This window comes from Vidua macroura, chromosome 19, assembly GCF_024509145.1.
Source record: "Vidua macroura isolate BioBank_ID:100142 chromosome 19, ASM2450914v1, whole genome shotgun sequence".
NCBI classification, from domain to species: Eukaryota; Metazoa; Chordata; class Aves; order Passeriformes; family Viduidae; genus Vidua; species Vidua macroura.
Window position 1 is genome coordinate 5,789,709 of NC_071589.1, and position 26,169 is coordinate 5,815,877.

The window sequence follows — 26,169 nt, forward strand, 5'->3', positions numbered from 1 at the left end:
CCCAGATACTTAGCGTTGACATGGCACTTAATTAAGGTGTTAATCGGCTAATGAGCGGTCACCTCCTGCTGCCTGCGGGGCCAGGAGCCTCCTGCGGCACCGGCCAGCTTTCCCTCTGCAGGAGCGGGGCAGCGCTGGGGTTGTCCCGTGCCCGCTGATCCCGGCAGTGACCCGCGGCCTGGCTGCCGCTCGGCCGGCACCGCTGGACTCTGCTAATCGCGGCACGAGGCCGGGGCACCCGCGGATGAGCTGGGCTGGCCCTGACGTGTGTCCAAAGGGGGAGTCCCGGGAACCCCGCGGCTGAGCCCGCTCGCTCGGGGCCCCGCCCCACCCCGCCCCTCGCGGGCTGTGGGGCGCGGGCGGGGGGCCGGGGCTGTCGGCGGTGGGGTCGGGATGGCGCAGCCAGCGGAGGTCTCGGGCCACACAGCGACCGCCAGCGCCAGCATGGACAACAACGTCCTGGCCATCGTCATCGCCGCCAGTGAGTGGCGGGCGGGGGCTCCGGCGGTGCCGGGAGCGAAGCGGGGGCGGCCGCCGGGCGGGATCGGCCTCTGCCCGTGCCTCCCGGGTTGTGCCGATAAGGCATACCTGCGGACGGGCGGGGGAGAGGTCGCTGCAGCAGCCGGTCCTAATCCGGGGGGGTCCCGCTGTCTCGCGGGATTGGGGCCGGAGCGGAGCGGCGGCGGGGGCCGGCGGTGCGGGTGAGCTTCGCGGATCTGCGGGTGGGTCGGGGGTGAGCCGCGCGTTCCCAGGAGACCGGAACACTGGCGAACCGGCGCCCTGCCGTAGTGCTGAGGGAGCCGAGAGCTCCGAGCGAGAGACGGTAGGTGCCAGTGCTGGTCCTCGCGGGGCAGTCCCTGCTGCCGCGGTCCAGGATGGGGTGAGCCCCTCCTGGCTCTGCAGGTTGTTCACCATCTGGTAGGGAGAGAGATGCTGGACACAAAGGGGCTTTAGCGCTCTTGAGACGGGCAGCAGGTGGAATCGGCTTCTCAGGGGCTTCTCAAAGCGGCAGCCGCGGGGCTAGAGCTGGCGGCAGGAGGAGGCCCGCGGGCCCGTCGAACCACCGGCTCTCTCGCCTCTCCCGTCTCTTGGCAGCGGTGTCCACCTCCGTCTTCATCGTGGCGATCCTTATCCTGCTGCTGCTCTTGTACCACCGGGACCCCATGTGCTGCCAATTCCTCTGCTCCTGCCGCCTGTTCCAGACCCCCAGCCAGTATGTGAGTGTCCTCCGAGTTCTTTCTCTCTTCCTCCTGCCCACGAGTCCCCCTCTGTCCCCCGAGCTCCTGTTCCCTTGGGCTCGGTCTGTGGGGCTGCACCGCTGGTTACTGTCCTGCAGCTTGGCTGGGATTGTTGATGGATGTGGGTCCTTCAAGCAGAGCTGGGCTCTGCCACCTCCTTGCTCCCACTCTGTCCAAGAGATCCATCCATCCAGCCACCCAGTCCTGCCTGGCTGTGTCATTGTGGTTGTATCTCCAGGCCTAACAGGCTAACAGGCTTCCCTGCTCTCCACACAGCTCGGGAGGGAGGTTCTCCTCCCCCTGCACAGTCATGTGTGGGATCGGGCTGTGCTTTATAGGAAGGGGCCCAGCAGGGAGGGGAGCTGGAAGCTGAGGGCAAAGGCAGACAAAGCCACCACATCCCTGACAACTGGCTCTCTTGTACACAGCTCCTGGGGAAGGAGCAGTGAGACACAAAGCCCTTTTGCTCACATCTGTAATTTCCTAGGGCTGGCTTTCAACTAGGAAAGCTGATGGAAAAAGAGCAGTGTGTGTAGCCAGCGTTGCTTTTGTGGCAGTGACTGCCTGGGGAAGGCTCAGCCTCCAGGGCTGCAAGGATGGCTTTTGAGAGGCGGGCTGCAAGTACCACTTTGCAGTCCCTAGGAGAAGAGTGGACATTCAGCCTCACTAGCAAGAGGTGGAGAGACTAGTGCTATGAAAGGCAAATCTAATAGTCCATCACAGGCTGGGAAGTCCCTAGCATAAATCACAGTGGAAATAGGCTGCACTGATGGTATCCTTGTCTGATTGTCTCCACTCCTTTCCCTCTTTTCCTTCCTGTTGCCTGCCCATGGCACACATTGGGAGTGGGCTCTGCTGCTGTGCTCCCTTGCCCTGTGGAGCTGCTCTCTGAGGCAGTGTGGGATGCTCCCTGAACTCTGAGGTGGAAACTTCAAGCGGGCATCTTGCCTGTAGCAAAGTACTGTGAGGAAAGATGGATGCAAAGAATTATGTAAGGAAAGGGAACCTATAACGTATTTCCCTCAGAAAAAGAAAAGCAGTTGTGTGTGAGGCAGCTTTTGGGCAGGAATAGTTGCACTGGTTTTGCTCATGAGTTATTGAACCAACAGTTGGGTGCTGTTTTCCTGCAGATTTTGTAGTTGTGCTGTAGGGCCAAGACAAATAGTTCTTTGATTGTTAAGAGCAAAAGTAAATCCTCATAGTCCTCCCTGCACATCCCTGGTTGCCCTGGGAGTCTCTGGGCTGGTTTCTGCTGGCAGAGATGGGGTTTTCTGAGAGCAAGGTACAGCCATGGCCTGGCTCTGGTTCGAGGGGCTGTTCTCTGTGAACAGGATTTCTGCTCAGTGTTGCTCAACACCTTGACAGGGAATCCAGTTTAACTGGAGCAAGACAGCTTGGGAACAGCAAAACTATTGCCCTGTAGATTTGCTTGCTGCATTATCCTGAAATGACAAGGTCAGTAGATAGGAGCCAAGAAATTCTGTAACCCTGAGCATTTGATGGAGCTCTTATCTACACCAGCAGAATATTTGGGTTGTTTTTTGCTGTACCCCAAAAAGAGATGGTTCTGCTGATTTTCAATGAAACCCTGCCCTGGGGCCCAGACTGTCCCTCTGTCTGTGCTATGCTCCAGCTGGCTCCAGCCCTAGGAGCAGACCCTGTGCTGCCAGGGAAGATGTGCTGGAGCTGTTGGTGTCACTGAATGGGCAGGGGCTGCTGCCAGCAGTGAGAGCTGCAGGAGCCACATGGGCAGAAGGAGCAACTCTTCCTCTGCCAGGGTCCTGCTGTCCCATGAGAGCTGGTTGAGCTCTGCTCTCTGCTGGGAAGGATGGGAGGGATTTTAGCTTTGCTCATGTCCTCCTTATTCCAGGACCACCCCCCGTCCTACTTCAGCAGCAGCCAGCAGCTGGTGGGACCCCAGCGTGGAGCCTCATGGCTGGAGAGCACTGCTGAGAACCCCGGCATGCAGGTGATGGCAGGGTCCCTGCTGGGAGCTGAGCGGGAATGATAGCAAAGGTGCCCAAGGGCTTTGAGAGAGACTCTGGTTATGGAGTTTGCCTGGGGCAAAAGGTGCTGGGCAGCATCTGGTGCTATCCCACAACTTTGGGAAGTGCTACCAGTATGTAAAAACCCCGGGGGTAAGCAGCATGTGGAGGGAAGGAATATTGCAGATGATACCACAGTGCCTTGAGGTGTTTGTGCATGAAGTGCCAGTGGTAGATCCTGGGGGCTTGGGATCCTGCAGCGCAGGTTATGGCGTAACTGTCCCCTGGGAGGGTGGATATCCTCTCTGGGTGTTCAAAGGAGCCTACAACTACCTACAGCTTTGAACCCTGAATTAACTCAAGGTTGCACCAGGGCATAAACTTCTAGTGATGAGAACCACCATCACACTGACCCTTTTCTGGGGATGGACATTTCTAGGGAGACGAGCTCTTCTGTGTCGGACCCCCCAGCACATACCAGCTCCCATCCTGGGAGCAGCCCCGCCTGCCCAGCTATGAGAGCGTGCGGAAGAAAGATCGCCAGCGGGAAATCCATCAGATGATTGCTGACAGGTTTGGGCTGTGGGCAGAGTCATCCCAGGAGGTGAGCTCCCCTCCCTGCAGTGTGGGGCAGGCAGAAACCCATGGCAGTCACCACTGTGGTTCATATCTGTGTCTTGCTTCACAGTTGGTGGTAGCTGAGTACTCTGTGCTCTGTGATTGCCTCCCTGATAGCTTTTATCTCTGGGAAAGCACGAAGTGTATCAGGAGGCTCCTTTGGTGTACATCTGTGTTGGTTAATGATCCATCTCCCCTCCCCCAGTGCATTTGCAGAAATGTCTGTACCAGGAGGCAGGGCAGAGCCCCACAGAGAAAGGGCAGGCTCTTCAGATCACCTGCTCCATACAAGTCCAGGCTGGGAGTGTTATTTTTGGATCTCTACGGCTTTCATGGGTTCTTGCTTCCATCTCCCTGCAGGACACTCCTGGGGAGACCCCCTGGTATTACCTTGAAGTGTTTATGGCTTATTTATGAGCAGGAGGCTTTGCTTGTTACCATATTAAGATTTGCACTCCCACAATGTAAAAGGGAAAAGTGAGTGCATCCTGCCAAGTAGGTCCTGTGGCAGCATCCTGAGATGCTCCTGTTCAGAGACCTCATTGTCTAAAGCAGGACAAAAACTTTTGAAACTCTGAGTAAAGCATTAAAAGTTCACTGATTTACCTGGATTTTGAGCTCTTAAAGCTGTACCATAAAGCCTGACATAGTTAGCCCTTGCCACTCAGTGTTTGGAACTATATCTAATGACACCTGCCTGAAAAGTTCCAGCTTGATATAGTGGAAGGTGTCCCTACCCATGCAGGGGTTGGAACTGGATGATATTTACGGTCCCTTGCAACCCAAACTATTCTGTATTTCTATGAAACCTGGGCATTGAGGGCACAGGAGAGTAAAGCTCCAAAGATAAGTAGTTGAGGAACAGCACTGGAAGCTCTTCCACAACATTGTCATGCCACTTTCTGTCACCTGTGGGGAGAAAGCTAGCCCAGCTCTGCCAAAAGAAATATGACAAGCCTAGAGGTTCCTCTTTCTGTGTAGTGAGACTTGCTGCCAACACCTGGGTAAAACACCTGCTTTGTAGGTACTTGTGTAAAATCCCAGTAATTTTTCTTTAGTCAAGGGAAAACAAATGACAGCTCTCTCCCAACAAAAGTCACCTTTGTTCTGGCCTTCTGCCAAGCCCTTGAAGGGGAACAGGGAAGAGCAGGAACCTGGCACAGAGTGTGAGGGGAGAATGTGTCTCTCAGTCTCTCAGCAGGTTTGTGCCATGTTCCAAACTAATGCTCTCATCTCCAGGTGTTCCCCAGCCTACAGCTGGCTGTGCTAGGGGACTGTGGGGGGTTAATTTCAGTCTAGTGGCAGTTGTGAGCCTTTCCATCTGCTCTGTAAGAAGAGGTGGGATAATCTCCTGGTTATTTCTGATCCGCTGTAATGCTCTTCCCTCTCTCTTCAATAGATGCCACCTCCTTATGAGCATGCTCTGAGGCATCCTCCAGCTTTCTCAGGAACAGGAATAAGCTCAGAGACCTTGGACAGACACGGTGTTCCACACCCTTTCCATGCCCCCCTCACCTACCAGACTCAGCGGAACACTGCAGTGTAAGGCCTTGGCCTCAGTGTACTGCTGCTTCCGTGCTGTCAGCAACAGAAGTGCCTGGGATACCATTTTCCTCCACAGTGAATAGCCAAACCTTCACCCAGATCCACAATCAGCTGAAACATAGGCAAGACCAACCCAGCCATCAGTGACATCCCTCTTGCAGCACAAGAACAACCACAAAGCCATTGCTGGGTACTGTGCTGAGCAGAGGAACCAGGGACATCTGCTCACTCTGGCAAACACCAAAGGCAAAGGTCTATCTGCTGGGAGCTGCACAGGGCAAAGCCAAGGCCCGAGCTCCTCAGGAGCAGCATTTCAGATCTCTGAGAGGCAGCACTGCTGGCTGTACAAAAGATCAGACCTCAGGCACTGGTGGTATTGTGCTGCTTTACCTGTTTCTTAGGTTATCAAGTGTTTTACTGTATCTGTATTGCCTGCCAGGTGGAAATCCTCACCTGTGAGTGACAGAAGGGATGTGCTTTGGAGCACTGCTACGTGCTCTGGCACCAACGGCCTCTGTGACTGACAGCAGTTCTGTACAGAGCCCATACACGGATCTGGAGAGGCTCCATGGGTTATACCCAAATATGAACCACGGGACTGGATTTGCAGGCTGGAAAAGGACAGATGCATGGACTGAACAGCTGGAGGTCTACATGAAGACTGTGAAACACAGGTGGACATGTCTGGCTGACCCAGTTCACTTGGTCTTCTGCAGAGCAGAAGAATTGTCTCAATAATGTCAACACCAGTGTCCTTACACTACTGTTTTTGATAACCTGTTTTCTACTGCAGAGTCAATGTTTCAAATTGTTTACAAATCTGTAGATAAAATGAGATCAGTCTGGGCACAGCACATTGGGGCTCCTTTATTTTAAGCAATACAAGCTCAAAAATGTCACATAATGACTCAAAGATAATAGGATGAGTATCCTGGATAATGCTTTATCACACACCTCCAGCTGCTGAGGCTTCAAATACTAGCCCAGATTTGGGCACCTTGCCAGGCCCCCTGATCTCAGTAATTAGTTAAGAGTTACACCTGTGAATTTGCCTCACATGGCCAGTAAATGAAACACTCAGATATTTAAGTTAATCATTGAGGTGAGTGAGCTAGAGAGAAAAATCCAGCTTCTGGTTACACAGCACAGGTGCATGTAGAAAAGGATCTGTTCTGCAGTATTGTGAATTAAGGTACAAACAGAACAGTGATGACTAAAAATGAACAAAAACAGAGGGAATTATTAGCAGGACAAGTACTGACACAAGGGTGATTGTAGAGGGAATTCATCCAATGGCACAACAAGACCAGGCTCTCCAGATAATACATGACCATGGTAACACATTCCATGAGTAGCCAAGACCTTCAGTTGCCCCACAGCATTTATTAAACACCCTTAAAAATGCCAGCAGGTGATCTCAGTGCCTGAACACAGATCACAAGCGCTTCAGGAACAAAACCAAGTCCTAAAATGGTATCTTCAGAGCCACTCTTGTCTTCAGATGCAGTATAGCTGTAGTGGTCTGTCCTTTCCATCTGTGCCCACATGACACAGCAGGTTCACAGCATGGTGACAAGTTTGAAGCTTCCTACCTCTGTGGTAGGGACAACACTGATAAAAGTTTTATAAAGGATTGCTCCTTTTGGCAGCTGGCAGATCACATCCCTGCTCTCGCTGCTGCGGGGTGGGGGCACATAGACCTCTTTGGTGTATCTCACAATCCCATCCTCCAGGGCATAGAGTGTCTTGTTACGACCCATCCCCACCTGGGAGAGGATGAGGAGCATTAGAAAGGAGAGGCTGGAAATCCACAACTAAAGCAGATCTGATCATTGGTCTGCCTTGTTTGATATCCTGGCTTCAACAGCATCTGTTGCTTTATTTTTTAAAATAAAACCACACAACTTGCTTCCAGCAACCAGTTTGCAATGGTACTCGGTATGAGACGTGAGACACCCATTCCACCTTGAAGCACAAGTGCCCAGTCAGGTCACAGAAGTGTTCTGGGATATCAATTACTTGCAGACCTTCCCTGAGTCCCACGAACACAGGTGAGGCTCTGAGCAGGCTCTATGACTAACACCACAGAACACATGGATGAGCATTAAGAGTGAGACTGAAAAAGAGGAGGCAGTGAGTGTGGAACTCTGGGGGGACTCCTGTTTTCTGAGAATCAAAGAGAGAGAAAAGGCCTTACGTGAGCGCCGGGATGCCAACGGATCAACCGCTGCGTAGCCAAGATGTTTCCTGCGTGGACAAATGCACCTGCAACAGAGAGACACAGTCAGACTGCAGACAAAGAGCTTCCAGAGCCCTAGCAGAACACAACTGATTTCAGGACTTACAAATCCCAGCTTTCTGTAGGCATTTTCAAAGGAAAAATTACTTCAAATGTTAAAAGCATCTGAACAAAAATGCTGTTAGCAGGAAATAAAAGGGCAATGGATAGACCATGGCAAAAAGTCAAATCTCTGAAAAGATTGCTTCTAGGGTACAAGGCATTTTCTAGCTGCTGAAGGCATTTGTTTTATTACATTTACATTGATATGTTTCCATCAGCAAAGCTAGTAATTATTAAGCACTCAACTGCAAGAATCTGCACTTTGACTTCTGCTAAGCTTTGTAATTCTCTCCTTTGTAAACAATGGAAATGCTCAGTTTTTCCACCCAGTGTTGGGGGACAGTGCAGTGCAGTTATGAGGTGTCCCACAGTGTTCCCTCCTCCTGGGCCCTCTGGAGAGGCAAAGTTAGAACCAAAGTACATTTTCTGTAGGCAATTTTGGCTGGCAGCCAGCGGGCTCATGGTGGGGGGGTGCTGACTCACCCTGCCTCCCATCAACAACCCTTGATCATGAGGTTTCACTGATCCTCCCCTTCTTTCTCCTGGAAAAGTGCCCTGCCCACCTCCTTCTGAAACACTCAACAACTGACGCATATCAGGGGAGAGAAGCTGTGAAGAACCCAATGAAATGCAAATACTCAGACCTACCTTCGACTTTTTTGAACCCATAGCGTTTCCCCGGGCTGCGGCCACCTAGGTTTTTAGAGCTGCCCCCACTTTTCTTAGAAGCCCATCTGACAGCAACCAGGCTTGTATGGTGAGTGGTTAGAACTAGGTTAGGAGAAAGAACAACACCATCAGCTGGAAAAACTATCATATCATACATAATTCCTTCTGTCAGATGTAAAGGGTATCAGTTAAGACAGGCTTTAAAATTAAAGGCAAAGGAAAGCCCTGGGAGAAACAAAAAGTACTTCCAAGATAAATTAGACCAAAATGGTCTAAGTTCCTTGAAAAAAGGCCACATCTCAAGTGCTGCTGCTGCCCAGGTAAGAATAAAACTCTCAGCAACCATGTTAAATGATGTGCACAAATTCCTCTTTCATTCTTGTAAAATGCAGCACAGATGTCATTGGTTGCTGTGGATTGCTCTTACAGTGCTTTGAGAAAAGATGGGTTGTGATTTGTTTCAGTTTCCCCTTTGACCAAATGGCATTTACTTACGCAGTTACATCCTGAAATCTTACAAATGAGCAGATTCCAATTCTGGAAAATATATAAACATCTATGACCAGCCAGAAACAATCTGAGGAGTATCCAGAAGGAGCATAAAGGTTGGACTTGCTGATATTGGAGGTCTTTTCCAACCTTAATGATTCCGTAATTCTATGATTAAAGGCTCTAAGAAGGAATACAGAGCCCTGGGAGTGGCAAAAAGGGAGTCTGGAGCACAGTTTTTTCCATTAATCATCCCAGTTTAAGGGAAGTGTTTAAGGCCAGGTTGAATCTGGGCTTGGTACAACCTGATCTAGTGAAAGGTGTCTCTTCCCATGGCAGGGGGTAAGAACTGGGTGATCTTTAAGTTCCCTCCCAACCCAAGTCATCATTATCTTAAAAATCTATTCAGTACCATCTCTCATGCAGTTAGGAGACAAACCTAATTTTTCTGAATCCCTCTACTTAGCCCGTTAAGCAGCAGGTTACTGCAGAACAGTGGTTATCTTGTTTCCTTAACCTGAGCAAAACCACTAGATTATATTAATTAAATCATCACGGATACTCAGTGAGCTGGAAATCTCCCACCACTGGAAGTGTCCAGGCACAGGCTGGATGGGGCTTACTGCAACCTGGTCTAATGGAAGGCATCCCTGACCGTGGCAGGGAATTGGAACAAGAAGACCTTTAAGATTCCTTCCAACACAAACCTGTCCATAATTCTAAGAAATACTGTTGAGGAAAGGGTACAAAACCCCATTAATTTCAGAACATGACCCGAGACTTGACGATTTACAGGAAATTAGACAACGACGAAGTATAGTTACAGTTTCACATACACAAACCCGCCCATCACCACAGCTCCGCCTCAGCTCCAGGCAAAGGCGAAAGCCTTGGCCTCGCAGTACCGGTGGTGACGTCCCACCGGGGGCGCGACACCCCGCGGGGTGACCTCCCTGGAGCACCTTCTCCCAAGCTCATCCCTCCCGCTCCAAGGCCAGATCGCCGCTCCCTACCCCTCAGAGGGTAATGAGCTGACACAGGTCCTAACTCACACAGCCGTCCCAGCGCCGCCATCTTGATGGCTCCGCTTCCCCTGCCTCTCCCCGCTGGGAAGGCCACGCGCATGCGCGCGCGCTGGGCGGCAATTGGTCCGAGCGCGCGCCCTCGCTAGCGTTCGGACCAATCACCGCCCAGTGCATGCGCCTCCGGCCCAACCAGCGGCCGGCGCGGGCTTTCCCCTCAGGCAGGCGCGGGTGCCCCTGAAGAGACGCTGGAGATGGCGGAGAGCGAGTCGGGATCTGTGAGCAGCGAGGAGGAGAACCTGCCCTCCTTCGCCTACCTGCTGCAGCCGTCCCCATGCCTCGGCGAGCCGAGCCGCCCGCGGTCGCCATCTCCTGATCCTGAAGCGGTAGAGGTTGTCAAGATAGTGAGCAGCGGGAGCGAAGAGGTGGATGAAGAGGTGACGGACGTCGTCCCTTTGCATGAGAAGGTCAAGATGAGAGTGGGAGCGGAGCCTGAGCCTTTCAACCTGGGCGCTGGTGATAAAGGAGAGGCATCTGGGCTTTGTGCTAGTGGTGACCTGATGGCTCCTGGGAGCGAAGGGCTTCGGGAAGAACTGACGCCGTCTGGAAAAATAGCTTGTGATAGTGAGAATGGTATACGCAGTGTTGAGCGATCCTTCTTGTGCTCCTTGCCAGTCGACTCTGACAGGCCTAGTAGCCCCCCAGTAAGCAGAGAAAGGCCAGAAACATCGCTGCCTCTCAAGAAGCGACAATATAGCCAGAAGGAAGGGGAGGCAATCTGCCAGAATGCGTGTCAGAGAAGGAAGGAGCAAGAAGCTAAGAGGAGGGAGCAGGAGGAGGAGAAAGAGAGGAAGAGAGCCGTTGCCAAGATGCTGAAAGCTCAGCGGCCAGGAGAGTGCCAGAAATATATAACAGTGGTGCTAGATCCAGGTAGTTGTCCTCACAGCCTGCAGCTGCCTTGTACTGACTGTTGTCTCCTCTCTCTGGAGGCCTGACCCGTGCATCGATTTCAGTCATCTTACAGGTAGAAGGTGGCGAGCAGATCCTTAGTGCTTTGCAGGCTGCCAATTATTCCTGTGTGTTTGAGAACCACGCTGTTCCCTGCAGCATCACCTGGAGGAGAAAGATAGTGACATCACAGGTATGTGAGCAAAAATTTGATATTCTTGTCCTTTTCCTCATGTGTTATTTGCAGTCGTTAGTAATTGTATTTAGCAACCCAAGTGAACACCCTCTAATCTCCCTGCTCGTAGGTTTGAGTGGGAGTCTGAGTGAATTCTAAACAGACTGTGGCCTCTTTGTTTTCATATCTGAACAGATGGGAGGAGGAGATGAATGGACAGAAGAACCAAATGTTCTGGTTTTGCTTGGCTTGGAGGAGTTTTTGTCCATGGCTCACAGCTACAAGCAAGTGAGAATGCTTATGACTTTTGTGCTCCTGAACATGCCTTGATGTAAAACAGGTGTTTTGTCATCCCTCTTAGTGGCAGGAAGGTGGGAGGAATGCAAGGTTTCACTGAAACAGAAATCTGGGTGTAGAAGCCATTAATGGACTGTATAATGTAAAGTTCTGACAAGCTTTCTTCTCTAGTTAAAATTTTTCACACATTCCTCTGAAGAGTTACATTGTTAGATCAAGTGGGTTTATTTTTTTTCTCCTTCTTTCTGCTCTAACTTTACATGAGATCAAGTATTGCCTATTTGCCCTGAAGAGCAAGGGTGAACTTCAAGACTCATCTGCAGACATACAACCAGGGCCATAATTTGCTGTGCTTCTCTGTATACCTCAAAATTGTTTAACTCCTTATTTTTCCCATTCATCTTTGTAGAATGCTGATGGCTGTGCAGAAAAGCAGAAGGAGACCCTGCAGAGCTATGTATCTCATATGATGGAGAAAATGCCTGGGAGAATTCTGGCTCTGGCAGTAGTTGGAGTAGAAAATTATTTCAGGTCAGACTTCTTCCCTCCAAATGTTTCTGTGTTTTCTCCGGCCTTGAAAAATGCCATAGGTGTTTATGTTAATTCCTTCTAGCAAAGACTGGAGTATAAGATGTATTTCCAGGACTGGAACACTTTTTATACATAAACAGAAGCAAAGGTCCATCCAGACTGTCACCCCAGTCTTACTTTACTCTTTTTAGGTCTCTCCAAGTTCAGCCAAAACAAAGGCTGCGACAGACAGCAGCAAGTGGGAATCAAGAGAAACGGGGAAAAAGGAGTAAAAAAGAGGTTAAGGATTCTGGCCTGGACTTATCCAGAATGGATGTAAAAGAAGTGAGTGCTTTTAAAACACATGCAGCCATCATCTCTTGTCTCCCAGTATTTGAACATTTGGCCCAGTCACACAGTTTTTTGGGGGGGAGTATGTGGCTTTCATTATTCATTAGTCCATCAGTCTGTGGACAGAGCTCTTTGGGTTCAGCTCCCCACTGCTTAGTCATGTACCTGTTCCCACACAGACTGATGTGTCTCATTCACCCGGATACTGATGTCAGTCTCAGCACCTCTTGCCCTTCATGGCCCATTGGCAAAGCCCACTGGTGGTGGCCTGTTCATAACAAGAGCCACAGAGGAGCTGAGGCAGCTCAGAGGACACTGAGGTGATATTAACTGTCAGGAGACAGACTGCCCCATAATACTTCAGTGTCTTAAGTTAACTGTTCCCAAAATAGAGAGAGAGCGAAGGTTCTTGTCCTACAGCAGGATGTTTGTGACCCTTTTATGCTTCAGATGAAAATGGAATTTGATGCAACAAGACTGATTGTGCCATTTGTTGTTCCCAATGGTGATACAGGCCCTGGTGGATCTGCAGCTGAGCACACAAGTCCAAATCAGCATTTTTGAGAGCAGTGAGGAGCTTGGGGAGTATGCCACTATGTTCACAAAAGCTGTGGCTGAGGCACCATACAAGTGAGTAAGCAGAGGAGGTTTGGCCCTACCTTTGGAGAGGCTGCACTTTCAGCTACTGGGAAGGAATAGCAGGTACAACACTGGGTATAATGGTTCTTAAAGGTGCAGGTGACAGAGCATCTGCTATTGCAGCTCCTTCAACACAGGACTTATTATTGAAATTGATGTCCTGCCCACAGAGGGGTCAGGATAGACCCTAGTTTCATAGTCACAGGCTGGTTTGGGTTGGAAGGGACCTTAAAGATCATCTAATCCAACCCCCTGCCATGGGCAGGGACACCTTCCACTACACTGGGTCGCTTAGCGCTCCATCTAGCCTGACACTGAACACTTCTAGAGATGGAGTATTCACAACTTCTTTGGGTATCTGCATCTTCTTTGGGCAATTTGTTCTGGTGCCTCACCGCCTTCAGGTTTCACACTGGAGCCTTGACATCAAGTAGAGCTCTTGTTCTGGGTCAGATTTTTGGAGTGGGAAGGGAATGCAAGTAGGGTTGGCTCTTAGAGTGTCAGCTTTTCTTCAGTGTGTAACCAAGAGACATGCCTGAGAATGAACCACTTGACTCTTTCCACTGATAAGGGAGGCCAGCAGCTTGTTGCATAGTGACAGCTAAGAAAGCCATCTTGGGAAGTCTCATGCAATCCTGGCATTCCTGTCACAGCAGCTGCTGGATTTTCATGTCAGCTATGACAAGAGAGGAGCTGTCATTAAAAATGACATCTAAAAGTGCTTTATTATGGTTGACAGCCATAAGGTGAATTCTTGTTTACCACTTTGTCTGCAAGTTGGCTTGTGTCAGAATTGCTGCTGACTACAAGATTGTTTCTTTTTCAGTAGCAATCTGGGTCTTAAAGAAGTTGGTACTCCTTGTAAAGAAAACAGGGTCAAATTATTCATGTTTCCTTTGATGGCAGTTGTGTCTCTGACAGTTCAGGTGAGGGACGGCACTCTGGCTCTGTGACTTCAGATGGCAGGGACAGGATTTTCTTCACAGCCTCATTGTCTCATTTGCTTCCTCATTCCTTGTTCTCCCTAGGCGAGAGCGAGAGAACACAGGGTTCCCTTTCTACTTGGAGAAGGACTGTTGCAGAGGGGTGAAGGTGGATTCTTCCGGAAAGGGTCTCTTGAAAGTTTGGAAGAGGCAGATACAGCAATTTAACCGTGTCAGCTCTGAGATGGCTGAGGCTATCGTGTCTGCCTACCCCTCCCCCCAGCTTCTGATCCAGGTGAGGATGCCTCAGGGATACCCAGCACTGTGTGCAGGTAGCCAGCTCATGCAGGGAGTGGAAGAAGTAATTTAATCAGTATTAAATTAGACACAGTGATTCTGCATGAGTGGTTCAGTAACTTAGCGAAGGAACTGATTCCTTGGCATCCACTGTTAAGGCTTCCCAATGAGGAAGTAGCACTGGCTCCACTCTCCAAGCTCACAGATGGGATTTGGACAGAGACCAGGTGAAAAATGAGTGGAAAATGTGGAAGGGCAGAGCAGGTACAGGTGCATAGCTTTGATTGGTTTTTTGAGCAATGGATGCAAGCGGGTGATCCCATTGTTGCCTTTGTGTTACTTTTAGGCCTATGAGAGATGCTCTTCGGATCAGGAGCGGGAGAACATGCTGGCCAATATCCCTGTGCACCGTGGGGAGGGGGTGACGGCCACCTCCCGGCGCATTGGGCCGGAACTATCCCGACGCGTATATCTGCAGATGACTTCCCATGATCCTGACCTCTGTCTGGATTTTACTGGGTAGCACAGTGAAAAAGAGTTGTACTGTTTGTTCAGTTAAGTGTTCAGTTTTGGATTTCACTGGGTAGCTCCAGGGAATAAGGGTTTTTACCATTTGTCTGGTCAAGTTTTCAGTCTTCTTCTGTGAAGAAGTGCTTAGATAACACTCAGTGATCCTTGTTTAAAGACTTGAAGCACATTTAGACTTTACTGTGGCAGGAAAAAAGTTGGATAAAGTTGCTGAATAGCAGGAGTTTACAAAAGAAAGATGGTGAACATCTTCCCTAAGCACATGAGTTGCACACAGCTTATATAGTACTGATATTGTTTTATTTGTTTTTCTATAAAATAAATAATTTTGAAGAATAACCTTTGGTTCTTAACATGGCGTCTTGAATATAGACTGGTATGTCCTCTGTTGAAAGGAACACTTCCTGTTGCTCTCCTGAACTGCAAGGACTTACCTTCTCCCTCCTTTGGGACAAATACTGAAGCTAGAGCAACATGGTGCTGCCCCCCCAGCACCTGCTCTAGCGAAGTGAAAGAACTTTACATCACAAAACGTTGTTCTGCTGTAGCAGGTGGGAATGAGTAAGACTAATTTTCAGATACAAGTTTAGAGTGCTCTGATTCAGTCTCCAGACAGCTTAATCTAGAGAGAGTCTTGAAATCTGATTATATGTGCTGGAATTATGAGGTCTGAACAGTTGGCGGAAAAATCTTCCTTTTAATTAGATTGGGGATCACGGCCTGTCCATGCAGCCATCAGCACTTGTGTGCACACAAGGATAGTTGAGGGTTTTTTGTAACAGCATTGCTGAGATGAGCCCTCAGAGAATTAAACTGCATCCCATGTGTGGAAGTTAACTCTTTGGAACCCTGCTGCCTCCAGTGGAAAAATCCATACCTGCCCTACTCATTCCAGGCATCCAGCTGGAGCCCTGGCCTGACCAGAAGTGCTGCTGACCTGAATCTATAAACTCTGTAAGCCCGTGCTCACCAACCCATGCAACACTCATCTGGATGCTGGCAGGAAGGGCTGCATGAAGGAAACATTGCTTTAGATGCTGTTTGTAATTTTCCTGAACGTTTCTGGATAGAGAGTAAGGATATTTTGAAGAATGGGATGAGTTAGACACCCAAAGCAAAGCTTAAAGGTGTTTGAAGGAAGCTTTGAAAACATGCACCCTCCTAAGGCAGAGGCAGCTTTTCCTTCCTTTAATCTGGTACTTGTGCTGCTGCTCTCTCCTGTGTGACATTCAGGCAACCATAATCTTACCACTGGGTTACAGAAAAATGAAGGTTTACTGCTGTGATGATTTCCCCATAGCACTGCTCCTGGCAGCAATAATCCCAGGTATGAGAAGAGGGAACGATTCTGGAGACCAGTGTAGAATGTCTCAGAGTCTGTAGCACAGATATTTGCTGAAACTTGCACTTCATTTTAAATACTCACTAATCCCTTAAGGATATGAAAAACTTCTGCTTGATGGAAGTTAAGGAAATTTTAAAATTAATTATTTTTAGTAATTTTAAAGGAAATTCTCAATAATTCACAGACTATTGCAGAGGTGAGTTTTCCTTTTGAGGTGCAAACCACCAAACCTCCCAGCCTTCCCCCAGCCTGAGGCTTCCCCTTTCCTGCCAGCAGTGCTCCCACAGTGCCACCCAGCGCTGCTTCTGCAGCTGCAGCAGGCAGGAATTATTCCCATGTACTTGGAAATCATTTGTGGCTGTTCCTAAAAGGCCTAATTAAAATTAAAACTATGTTAACAACATAAACATCCAGTTCAGACAAATTGCTGTGAAAACTGTTGTATTGAAAATTTTCAGCTTCTTTCAATAGCACATCAGCCTCTTTGCTCCAACATAGGGATGCACAGCCATCCTACATGCCTGCCATTGTTCTTGGAGTGGGGCCTTGGTGTATTATTCCCATAATGCCATACCACCATTTTTAGCATGAACAGAAATGAGAGCAAGGAATGAATATGTATTAAAACCCTTCCACCTCTAGCTCACAGCTACAGCTGTCTCATCCAGATGATGTGAGGGCTGCTTGTTCCCATTCCCATAGACTGTCAGCTTCCTGTACCTCACAATCCTGGTGGACACAACTTGGAGGCAAGGAGTGGTAACAAGTTTAGGTTAACGTGCACAAGTAATGGGAGTTACAGGCCAACTGAGACACATGCACAACAAAGATAGTTTGAACAATAGCTCTGCTCTGTGGAGTGGACCAGCAAACCAACGCTGACTGGTTCAAAGCAGTTTCATCAGAACACAATTCCATAGGAATTCTGGCTGCGTAGAAGATGGAAGGAGATGCTGACGAAGCAAGTGCCCATCCAGGACAATCACTGGTGTGAGTTGTGATGTAGCATGCTCTGCAGAGTTTTGTGGTTCTGCAGAGCAGCCACCACATCCTCGTAGAGGGTGTTCACGCTGACGCACAGAGGTTGATGCTGCAGCTCCGTCAGCTTGCAGGCAGCCAGAGTACAGAGGATGCAGAACAGCACAAAGAGCAGGACTCTCAGCACTGACCGTGACCACGAGGGCTTGTGCCGGAGGGGCTGAGGGGGACGGGAGCTGGAGGCCGGCTCTGCAGTGAAAACATGAACAGGACAGAATGTGAGGAATTAATCAACTATAACAGGCTATCCTCACAAACAAACTGTTCAAGTAAGATACTTAATCCTCTGCTGCACTTGGCTTTTTTTGTGAATTTTCATTACTTAGCTCTGATAAATAAGTAGATGTGCAGGATGTAACTGCATAGAATGAAAAGTTTCAGATCCAATTTCATGGGCAGCAGTGAAGAGGTTGTAAAGCACCTCTGTGTTGCAAAAGATCTGATTATGCAAATGTAGCTCAGTAGACTTAAGAAAAAAATGAGTGGAGGGAAGTTCTCATTAGGAACAGCTGGAGAACTTCCTGACTTGTAGCTCCACAGTTCATGGGAACACAGGAAAAGGGGTAAAGGGCACAGCAGCAGAGTTTCTCAGAACTCCTATAAGTTCCACCCTACTGTCTCCCACCATCTCTCACTCTCCCAGTACCTGGGCTGCATGAAAGCAATTCGGGCAGCATCACAATCTGATGACAATGAAACCTGACACAATCCCACCCAAAATGGACACTACTTACTTCGGGTGTGCACTGTTTCCTTTTTTGTTTTCTTTTCCATCTCCTGTTTTGCAGCTTTCTGAGCATCGTACTCCCGCCTTCTGCGCTCTTTTTCCTCTGCCTTCTCTCGTTTCCGCAGTTCTCTCTCCAGAGCCTCCTTTGCTCGCTGTTCTGCTTCACGCTTCTTCTCCATTTCTGGGGGTTAACAGCAAGTTTTCCCCTTTTATGTAAAGGGTTGTCATTGCCATTTTCCTTATTACCTTATTATCCTAACTGGAATGAGGAAACCAATTAAACAACTATCCTCTTTTTTATATTTTTATTTAGTATTACATACCTTGCATTTTGCTGTGCTTTTCTTTCATGTTTTATAGGTAACCTATAGCACATTCCATCTAGAGATTTAACTATTCCTCAGGCCAAGAAATCACATACACTACCCCCCTGCTATATTTCTCCCTCCAGCCCTTTTACCCTGCTATTCCCTGAGTACTTTGGGTTTGGGTGGCTACAAGTATGTGTTAGACAGCAGCTTATTAGATGGTGATCAGAATTTTTGGATGTGTTAGACAGACCAAGAGCAGTCCCAGACAGCACATGGGGGCTCTTTGTCCCTACCTCTCTCTGCCTGGAGTTTCCGCTGCCGTTGTCGATCTTGCTCAGACTGGATTGCTTTCATGTGCTCCAGTACCTTAAATAGCCAAGAAAACAACCTGAGGGCTGTGCAGAAGCCTAGTGGCACAGTCAGTTCAGAACAGAACAGATGGAGTATGGCTTAGAACAGGCAGCTGGGGCTGATCCCCAACCCTCACCTATCCCTACAGCTACAGCACTGAAAAGAACTCACAACTTGTGCGAGTCTCTGTTGTTAAAAAACAAATACTCCCATTAAAAACAAACATGGCAAACTGGCGTTCAGTGATACCAAGGATCACAGAACATTTCTATTTATGTTTGCCATAACTTCTCCAGAGCTTTTTGTACTATCAGTACATGCATGGATTATTATGTCTGATTATGCCTCTATTTTCTTGGGAACCAGCATTTAATCTTCTCTTAACTCCACTAATGGAGAAGCATCCTCCTCAGCCAGGTGTTTGCTCTCCACAGCTACAGCAATAGGGGAGTCAGTGCAGTGGACCTGTACCTCACTCCTGAAGAAACTTCAGGCTCCTGCAGCAGATGCCCAGCTTGCTTAGCAGAGGAAGAATCACTGGCAAAGCCATGAAAGGAAAAAAAATTAGAATAAAAACAGACTCCTTACCTTGACAGCAGCCTGCTTACACTGCTTCTCATCCAGACAGTCTCCTGCCACTTTAGCCAGGACAGGATCCAGGGGATTGTCCTTCAGATCCAGCCACTTCAGGTTCTGCAAAAAGGCACAACAAAGGGGAGGCTGTAAGAGCACAGCAGTCTTGGAATTATTTAAGAGATCCAAAGCAGAAGCAAAGAACTGCTTAGTTTTCACATTAATGAAACAGGTACAGAAGATGAGCAGAGATGTTTTCAGTAGACTGAGAGGATTTTCACTGACCTGTGGTGCAGACCCAGTTGAATTTTGGAATGAGTAGTCAGCAGGATGTATGCTTTACCAGAGAAATCAACTTGAGCAGGATCACAAGACCCTGGGCTGCATCCCAAAGCTTTACATAACCGCCCAACAAACAGTTTTACCTTGAGCTGTGCAAAGCTGACTGGCAGGGTGACCAAGCGGTTGTTCAGAAGGTCCAGGTGCTGCAGATTGACCAGGCGGCCAAAGTCCAAGGGCAGCTGCTGCAACCGATTTTTACTCAAATCCAGTTTCACCAGATGCATCAAACTGCAGAAGTCTGACTAAAACCCAAACAAAGAAAACCCAGAGAAAGCTGGTCAGCACCTTTATGGAAGAACCTGAGTGGGAAGTATGTGGAGACAGCCTGCACCTCACATCAGGCACAAATCCTTGACTTACTACAGGACTGTGATGGAGCAAAATCGCTCTCCTCCTTTGCCTTGGAAGATGGAGGTGAGACACAGTGGGACAGATATGACAGACTGAGAAGGTTATGGATGACAATATGACAGGACCAAACCCAAGTTTCCACTGCTGATGAAACTCCTCTGTATTCACCTGGGGATGCTCTGGAAGGAATGTACTGCAATCTTCACACAGTTCAACCCTGTACTCTCTCCTGCCTCAGCCAAATCCACTGCCAGCATTGACCTGTCACTGACAACTGAGTCATTCAGCCAACCCAGGGCAGCGAAAGTGCCAGTTCCACAGTGCCTGGTGAGCCTCTACTGAAGCACCAGCTATCTTTCCAAATATTTCCCAGCAGACTCATCCCCACAGAGGCTCTCTAGCACCTTACCGGCAAGGAAATGAGGTTGTTACAGGACAAATCCAAGACTGTAGCTTTCGGAAGAGCGGCCTGAAAGACAAATAAGGCACTGAATGAACATGGAGGTTCACCTGACCCCCTCTGACACCTGTTCTGCTTCGGCCTCTGCGGTTTCTCCCGCGTCAGTCTGTACATCCCCCGCCGCTGCTCCGAGGTCACGTCATCTCCGGATCCATCTTTGTGTCCAAAAAGGTTCTTATCCCGGGACAGCAGTGACTAGCGGCTGCCGGGCCCGCGGGACACAGAACCTCACTGCTTTAAATACCTGCAGGCCACGTCACAAGCCCCCAGCTGCTCCCCTACTCCGGCTCCCCTACGCTGCTCCTTCCCGAGGACCGGGAGGCGGTCCCCATCCCCGGCGGGGGGCCTACGGCCGGAGACTCACCAACTCCCGCACCGGCACCTCGTTCAGGTCGCAGAGGCTCAGGTCCAGCTCGTTCCCGTCCAGCTTGTCCTTCAGGCTGAGCCCCTTCCCGCTGCCCCGCGACATGGCTCCGTCGGCGGCTGCCCACGAGGGATGCGGCTCGGCACGGGGAGGCGGCGCGGTTCGGTTTGGAGCGGCTCAGCACAGCCCGGCGCAGCCCAGCCCGTCCCGGCCCATCCCGGCGTGGCACGACCCGGCTCCGCCACCCACTTCCGCGGCCACGTCTGCGCGGGCCCCGCCAGCCGCCGCCGCGGGGCCGAGCGCGCCCGCTGCCGGCCCGGAGCGGGGCCGCACCGCCCGCACCGGCACTGGGGCCGCAAAATGCCTACAAATTGTCTTAAGAGAAAGAATGTTATCTGATGTTTGATCTCTGTGTACTTTCAAACCTAAGCAAAAAGAAAGGAGATTTAATCCCCGAAGCAGAGAACAGCTAATAAGCGCGAATCGCTTAGAAAGACAAATTACTTGTTGGTAGAATTGTCTTGTCAGTGTTTAAGGCTTGATCCGACGGTCTCAGACTTAATGGGAGGTTAACAAAGCTTGGGAAGAAGGATGTACTACTGATAGCAGGAACAAGGAATGCAGGATTTATGGGCTACAAGGACATTAGGCAGAATCCCCAAGATAAGGAAGAAACTAATAAAGCTGACTCAGCAATTGGGTTGAATCACCTCCAAGCAGAGAAAAGGTAGTTCTGTCAGGGGCAGATTGTGACCACCTACTCATGGCCACAGACCCAAGAAACCCACCAACCCAAAAGAAAAGAGAGACCAAGACTGTGGACTAATTAGTATGGGAAGCGAATAAATCATTAAGCTTTGGAAGATGGAATACTAATTGATATGAGAACTAGGTAACTTGTAGCCAATGAACATTGATGCCTTTTGTTTGCTAAAATATATAAATAGTCAAAAGTTTTGACAGTTGTCATGCTGGCTTTGTGGATTTGCCATCCAGTGCAGAACTGTAAATAAATCAAATACCTCAACTCTGGGTGTGGGTTGACCTCCTGCACACTGGGTGGGAGAGCCTGTTTTGGGACACACTGGCACAGCTCAGGGCATCCTTGCAGCTGTCCCACCAGCCCTGGAACCCTGGCCAGGTTGGCAGGAGTTTAGATCTGGGCTGCATGAAACAGCCCTGCAGAAGGCAGGAGAACTCCCAGCCAAGACCCATGAGCAGGGGAGGTTTTGCATCCAGTCACATCACCTGACACACACCGCCACACAGAGAACCAACCGGTTTTGGCCAATAATCCCAACAGAAACCAAGGGATGTATACTTTGTTTTGCAATATCTGATACAGCTGCTTATATCTGTCCACACTCTCCATAATCCAGGGGCTGAATTCCCTCTCAGTTGGTCTGTTACATTACCCCACAATGTCTCTTCACAGGAGGGACACTTAATGGATATTCCTGCTTTGCTCCCAAGGCTCCAGTCCCACAGGAGCAGAGCACTCTCCTCTGTGGAGAAAGTCAGTGAAAGAGAAAGGAGCCTGGGGCAGAGCCAAATTAGTGTTACCTGGTACTGGGATTACAGCATAAATTTCCTGTGCTATTTGTGATGTTTGGGACATTGCAAAGATGTTTTCACTATTGCAGCACATCTGCTCTCTGGATGCATTAGATTGTTTTTAAGCTGACAGTGAATTTCTTCCAACACCCACAGAAACAAGTGTTCACTCAGTACTGAGGTAACTGAGGCCACTGATTCTCTGAACAAAGGCATCCCAAAGCAGCACACAAGGATTTGCCTCATAGAAACTACAATAAAGTTTGCCTGAGATTGAGGTGTCTCCTGTCCAGGAGACAATGGAAGTTTTTCAGAGCATGTTTTGTTCTTCCAAATGTGAGTAGAAATTACAGAGCCCTCATCTGAAAGAAGCGAGGTCTGCTTATCCAAGAATCTCCCTCCATATGTCAGCTTTTCACAACAATGTTTATTCTTGGAGGGAAGAGCCAGAGAAGACCTGCTCCAGGGAGTGGTGGGGAAACCAAATCTCCAAGGCAGGCAGCTGATTACTGATCCACTCATTACCCTGAGCCAGCGAGGGATTCATGTGATGTGCTGCGCTGTTCCCTTCCATGGCTGGGAGACGCCAAATACAGTCCTCCTCTGGAGAACAAAACCCAGAGGGGCTCTGAGGGGGCCTGAGCAAGACACTCTGCATATCTGGGAAACATGTTCGTCAATGCAATGCTACAAAGACTGAAATCTCTGTTTGCACAAATCCAAGAGCCACTGGCTTTTAGCAAAACCAAACAAGGGTGTAGATGGGTTACAAAACCTACCTACTTATTTGTGATTAACGGATTTTAAAATCTGGATTAGAAATGAATGGTACCTTATGCAATGGTGTATGAAATGTTACTGCTTCAGGGGTCCTTTGCTTTGATCTCTAGCCAAAACCACTACAATCTCAAACAAACATACCCAAATGTCAAGGTCACATTAATTTCTGCATAATTCATGGTTTAATTCTTTCTTTAACTGGGATTCACCATCTAGGCTAATGATCATAATGTGGGAAGATCAAGCCAAAAGTCATCTTTATTTTTATTTATTACAGGTTTGCATAATTTTTTTTTTCTCTGTGATTATACAATACTGAGAGCTCTGATGCTCTATCAGCACAATGACAGTTGCTCTGCTCTGGCCAAACGGTGGAAGGACAACTTCTGGCCACAGATGTCACACAGCTTTACATCCCCTGTGGGAATCCAGAAACTCACGTTGCTGCTGAGTTCAGTGGGACTGACTGGAAGAGGTATCCGTGCATGTAGGCTAGAAAGACTTTGAAGCTGCACAAAACAAAGACAAAGCATAGCACAAGGCGCATCTGTGCACTCTGCTAGGGGTTGCAAGAACATTAGCAAGGAGAAGGGAGCAGGAAATGCTGAGGGAAGTGGGATGAACACAGTCGATCTAATTGTGATCTAATGATCCTTACTGGGCCTGAGCTGACCATACCAACCTGGGGTTGGAGACCATTACCAGACTCTCGGAAGATCTCTGGCTGTCCTCTGCAGCCAAGGCAAATTTTTCACATTTCAAGGGAAAAAATTCTCCCTTTCCCTAACAAAGAAGACATTGTCACTGCTGCCACCAAACAAATTCCTTGTGAACTAGATGCACATTGGGGAAAATCCTTCATTTCTAAAACCAAGTGTCAGACACTAGGGATCTAGTGGCAGTTGGTATTTCACTCTGTTACAAGCACATTTTTGGCTTTTATGTCTGAGATTCACCATTCTCAGGTTGATATTTATGCTCTTTGCTTGTCAGCACCATTGTGCTTGATGTGATACAGGTACACTGTGTCACCTCTTCAGCATCAGTGCTGATGCAGAGCTCAGCAGTACCATACTCCTTACCTGGTACCTGTCCACACCTCTGCACTTAGGTGAGAGGGTCTCAGCCTGCCCAGCCCTGGAGCAGCTCTGCAGTTCCTAGCTGGTCTCTTCTCCTCCACAGGGAGTGCCTAAAGGTGTTAGGGGGGTGCTAACTGATAACTCATTGATGGGATAGGGCTGGAGGCCAGTTGGTGAGTCACAGGGCTCGGGCACCAAGTGATACAAGTGGAGGCAAATAATGGTGGTTGTCTTGCACCAAAGTCCGTCTATACTCATTTGAGAGAAGGGGCTTATTCGGGGTGTAACAGTGGTTGGGTCAGGCTGATGGAACAGGCCTGTCCATTATCTCAAGAAGAGATAATGGACCGGAAATGTACAGGGAAGAAATTGTGGTGGACAGCTTGGGCTGGGGACCGGCAGAGGATGGGGCAGGTGCCCGGCGGGACTCTGGGGGTTCCGTCTGAACCTCCAGTCCCTCTCGCAGACCGGGCAGGGCTGGCGCTTTCTCTGCTTCCCTTCCCCCCGGTGCCTCCTCCCGACCGGCGAAGGGTCCCGGCACCGCGGGGAGCCGCGGGCGGGGCGGGGAGCCGCGGGCGGGGCGGGGAGCCGCGGGCGGGGCGGGGAGCCGCGGGCGGGGCGGGGAGCCGCGGGCGGGGCGGGGAGCCGCGGGCGGGGCGGGGAGCCGCGGGCGGGGCGGGGAGCCGCGGGCGGGGCGGGGAGCCGCGGGCGGGGCGGGGAGCCGCGGGCGGGGCGGGGAGCCGCGGGCGGGGCGGGGCGGGCCATGGAGCGCAGCACCCCCGGGCACCGAGCGGCGGGACGGGACAGGACAGAACGGGCCGGGCCGGGTTGGGTCGGGTCCCGCCCCGCCTCGTGCTCGGGTGCTGCTGCCGCTGAAGGAATGGCCATGGCCCGTCTGGCAGCACTGGCCCGGCACGGGCTGCAGCTCCTGCGCCGGGCAGGCGGGCAGCGGGGAGCCCCGCCAGGCAGGTAGGGATGGGCTGGGGAACGGGAGGTGCGGGCTATAGGGGGTAGAGGAACTATATGGAACTATAGGGGGTGGGTAGCTGTAGGGGACTGGGGCTATAAGGGAATTAAAGGGGACAGGGGGCTGTGGATGAGAAGGTATAGGGGCTGTAGGGGATAGAGGGGCTGTGGATGAGAAGGTGTGGGTGCTGTAGGGGGCAGAGGGCTCTGGGGTTGGGGAGCTGTAGGGCAGAGAGGCTGCAGAGGATGGAGACCATGTGTGATGGGGGACAGGGACTATAGGGCAGCTGCAGAGTGCTGTGGGTGTCCAGCTAGGCCAGTGGCTGCATGCAGGGAGGGCATATTCACCTCAGTGTGTAACCCTTGGCTCCCCTAAAACCCCTCCAGAGTGGCAGAAGGCAGGCTGTATCTCCTGGATCTGCTTTGCCCCAGCTTGGGAGTGGGCCAGGGGCAGGGATGAGCCCTGAACAGCGGGCAAAGGGAAGTGAAGGCATGGCAAGGGCTGAACTTTGTGCAGCAGCTCCATCTAGATTGCAGCAATGTGAAATATATCAAATGGCTTCCCCATCCTCCTTCAGGGCTCTGACTTGCCTGTCCTCTGTTCCCCTGTGGTCCTGCAGCCCCCCCGGTAGCTGGGTGACCGAGCAGGTCTGGGACACAAAGAAGCTCTGGGGCTTGGGAAGTCAGGCCAGTTCTTTGCCTTGCTTTTCTTCAGTGCTGCCTCTTGGAGCAAGTTCATGTAAAAAAACAGCACTGAGAAGTATCTGGCTTTGGGAAGGGCTCTGAAGGATTAGCTGATATTCAGAGTAATAATCACTGGGATGAATGACTTCCAGTGAGCAACCAGGTGGGCCATACCTTATTTTTCACAGACAGGGTTCAGGTGGGTTTTTTCAGCTGGTTTGACATTAGGAGTGATGTGTTGAAGCCACTTCATCATAGGTGTGTGAAGATCGCGTTCTCAGAATCTGTTCTTAGGAAACAGGATCAGAAGGGAAGCATGACAGCATTCACTGCAGCTCACTCCAGCCCAGAACTGAAACTGAGGGACAAGAACACAAAGCCCTTGGAGAGAGAGCGCACATATTTAGAGAGTAAACTCTTTCTAGTAATGTTATAAAAAAAAGTTTATTAAATTCTACTCCTAGGCTTGTTTATCCTTTTGGCAGGGAGAATGCAGAGCGCGGAGAGGTACAGTGGAAAACAAAACCAGAAAGTTGCTGCAGAAGGAGTCTCAAAATCCTGGGAACTTGCTTTCTCCTTAAATGAAAATAATAATAATATTTTTAAAAAGTAGTAAGTATCTGATTAACTCTTTAGTCAACAGAATAAAGTGGAAGTGAGGACAGAGCA

General features: G+C 49.9%; 5 protein-coding genes across 10 annotated transcripts in view; 3 read left to right on the top strand and 2 right to left on the bottom strand.

Annotated features, from left to right (window-relative positions):
• Positions 1–392: 392 nt before the first annotated feature.
• LOC128816719 (uncharacterized) lies at positions 393–5,669 on the top strand. The gene is made up of 5 exons (XM_053994593.1): positions 393–481; positions 1,096–1,217; positions 3,109–3,207; positions 3,663–3,827; positions 5,241–5,669. The coding sequence occupies exons 1-5, from the start codon at positions 394–396 to the stop codon at positions 5,385–5,387; spliced, it is 621 nt and encodes a 206-aa protein (XP_053850568.1). The 5' UTR covers position 393; the 3' UTR covers positions 5,388–5,669.
• A 558-nt stretch (positions 5,670–6,227) lies between these two features.
• Positions 6,228–10,016, bottom strand: MRPL27 (mitochondrial ribosomal protein L27). Of its 2 annotated transcripts, none has more exons than XM_053994594.1 (4): positions 9,938–10,016; positions 8,376–8,498; positions 7,584–7,651; positions 6,228–7,152 (listed from the first exon to the last, which is right to left on the bottom strand). In XM_053994594.1, exons 1-4 carry the CDS (start codon positions 10,008–10,010, stop codon positions 6,946–6,948), a joined length of 471 nt encoding a protein of 156 aa, XP_053850569.1. In that variant the 5' UTR covers positions 10,011–10,016; the 3' UTR covers positions 6,228–6,945. The 2 variants fall into 2 exon arrangements, with proteins under 2 accessions (XP_053850569.1, XP_053850570.1); XM_053994595.1 differs by having other exon boundaries at positions 9,899–9,988.
• Positions 10,017–10,107: 91 nt separating this feature from the next.
• EME1 (essential meiotic structure-specific endonuclease 1) lies at positions 10,108–14,914 on the top strand. 2 transcript variants are annotated; one of them, XM_053994589.1, is made up of 8 exons: positions 10,109–10,837; positions 10,921–11,048; positions 11,226–11,318; positions 11,737–11,858; positions 12,050–12,182; positions 12,703–12,818; positions 13,856–14,045; positions 14,394–14,914. In XM_053994589.1, the coding sequence occupies exons 1-8, from the start codon at positions 10,162–10,164 to the stop codon at positions 14,568–14,570; spliced, it is 1,635 nt and encodes a 544-aa protein (XP_053850564.1). In that variant the 5' UTR covers positions 10,109–10,161; the 3' UTR covers positions 14,571–14,914. The 2 variants fall into 2 exon arrangements, with proteins under 2 accessions (XP_053850565.1, XP_053850564.1); XM_053994590.1 differs by lacking the exon at positions 11,226–11,318 and having other exon boundaries at positions 10,108–10,837.
• On the bottom strand, positions 14,858–20,749 carry LRRC59 (leucine rich repeat containing 59). Of its 2 annotated transcripts, none has more exons than XM_053994591.1 (7): positions 20,438–20,749; positions 20,023–20,082; positions 19,346–19,504; positions 18,936–19,040; positions 18,290–18,362; positions 17,693–17,866; positions 14,858–17,147 (listed from the first exon to the last, which is right to left on the bottom strand). In XM_053994591.1, exons 1-7 carry the CDS (start codon positions 20,540–20,542, stop codon positions 16,903–16,905), a joined length of 921 nt encoding a protein of 306 aa, XP_053850566.1. In that variant the 5' UTR covers positions 20,543–20,749; the 3' UTR covers positions 14,858–16,902. The 2 variants fall into 2 exon arrangements, with proteins under 2 accessions (XP_053850566.1, XP_053850567.1); XM_053994592.1 differs by lacking the exon at positions 20,438–20,749 and adding an exon at positions 19,623–19,792 and having other exon boundaries at positions 20,023–20,080.
• Positions 20,750–24,695: 3,946 nt separating this feature from the next.
• ACSF2 (acyl-CoA synthetase family member 2) overlaps positions 24,696–26,169 on the top strand; it is a 36,449-nt gene continuing 34,975 nt past the window's right edge. For all 3 annotated transcript variants that reach the window (XM_053994813.1, XM_053994815.1, XM_053994814.1), the window contains exon 1: positions 24,696–24,819. In XM_053994813.1, the coding sequence (XP_053850788.1) occupies positions 24,731–24,819 (89 nt within the window). In that variant the 5' untranslated portion in view covers positions 24,696–24,730. The remainder of the gene's footprint in view (positions 24,820–26,169) is intronic.

Coding starts and splice junctions, on each gene's coding strand:
- MRPL27 (XM_053994594.1), bottom strand. CDS start 10,010: ATGCGCGTGGCCTTCCCAGCGGGGAGAGGCAGGGGAAGCGGAGCCATC. Junction 8,499..9,937: donor GGCGGCGCTGGGACGGCTGT/GTGAGTTAGGAC, acceptor CTCCTAACCTAG/TTCTAACCACTCACCATACA. Junction 7,153..7,583: donor GTTGGCATCCCGGCGCTCAC/GTAAGGCCTTTT, acceptor ATCCTCTCCCAG/GTGGGGATGGGTCGTAACAA.
- EME1 (XM_053994589.1), top strand. CDS start 10,162: ATGGCGGAGAGCGAGTCGGGATCTGTGAGCAGCGAGGAGGAGAACCTG. Junction 10,838..10,920: donor AACAGTGGTGCTAGATCCAG/GTAGTTGTCCTC, acceptor CATCGATTTCAG/TCATCTTACAGGTAGAAGGT. Junction 12,183..12,702: donor CCAGAATGGATGTAAAAGAA/GTGAGTGCTTTT, acceptor ATGGTGATACAG/GCCCTGGTGGATCTGCAGCT.
- LRRC59 (XM_053994591.1), bottom strand. CDS start 20,542: ATGTCGCGGGGCAGCGGGAAGGGGCTCAGCCTGAAGGACAAGCTGGAC. Junction 19,505..20,022: donor ACAACCTCATTTCCTTGCCG/GTAAGGTGCTAG, acceptor TTTGGGTTTTAG/TCAGACTTCTGCAGTTTGAT. Junction 19,041..19,345: donor TCAGCTTTGCACAGCTCAAG/GTAAAACTGTTT, acceptor GCCTTTTTGCAG/AACCTGAAGTGGCTGGATCT.
- LOC128816719 (XM_053994593.1), top strand. CDS start 394: ATGGCGCAGCCAGCGGAGGTCTCGGGCCACACAGCGACCGCCAGCGCC. Junction 1,218..3,108: donor TCCAGACCCCCAGCCAGTAT/GTGAGTGTCCTC, acceptor TCCTTATTCCAG/GACCACCCCCCGTCCTACTT. Junction 3,208..3,662: donor CTGAGAACCCCGGCATGCAG/GTGATGGCAGGG, acceptor GGACATTTCTAG/GGAGACGAGCTCTTCTGTGT.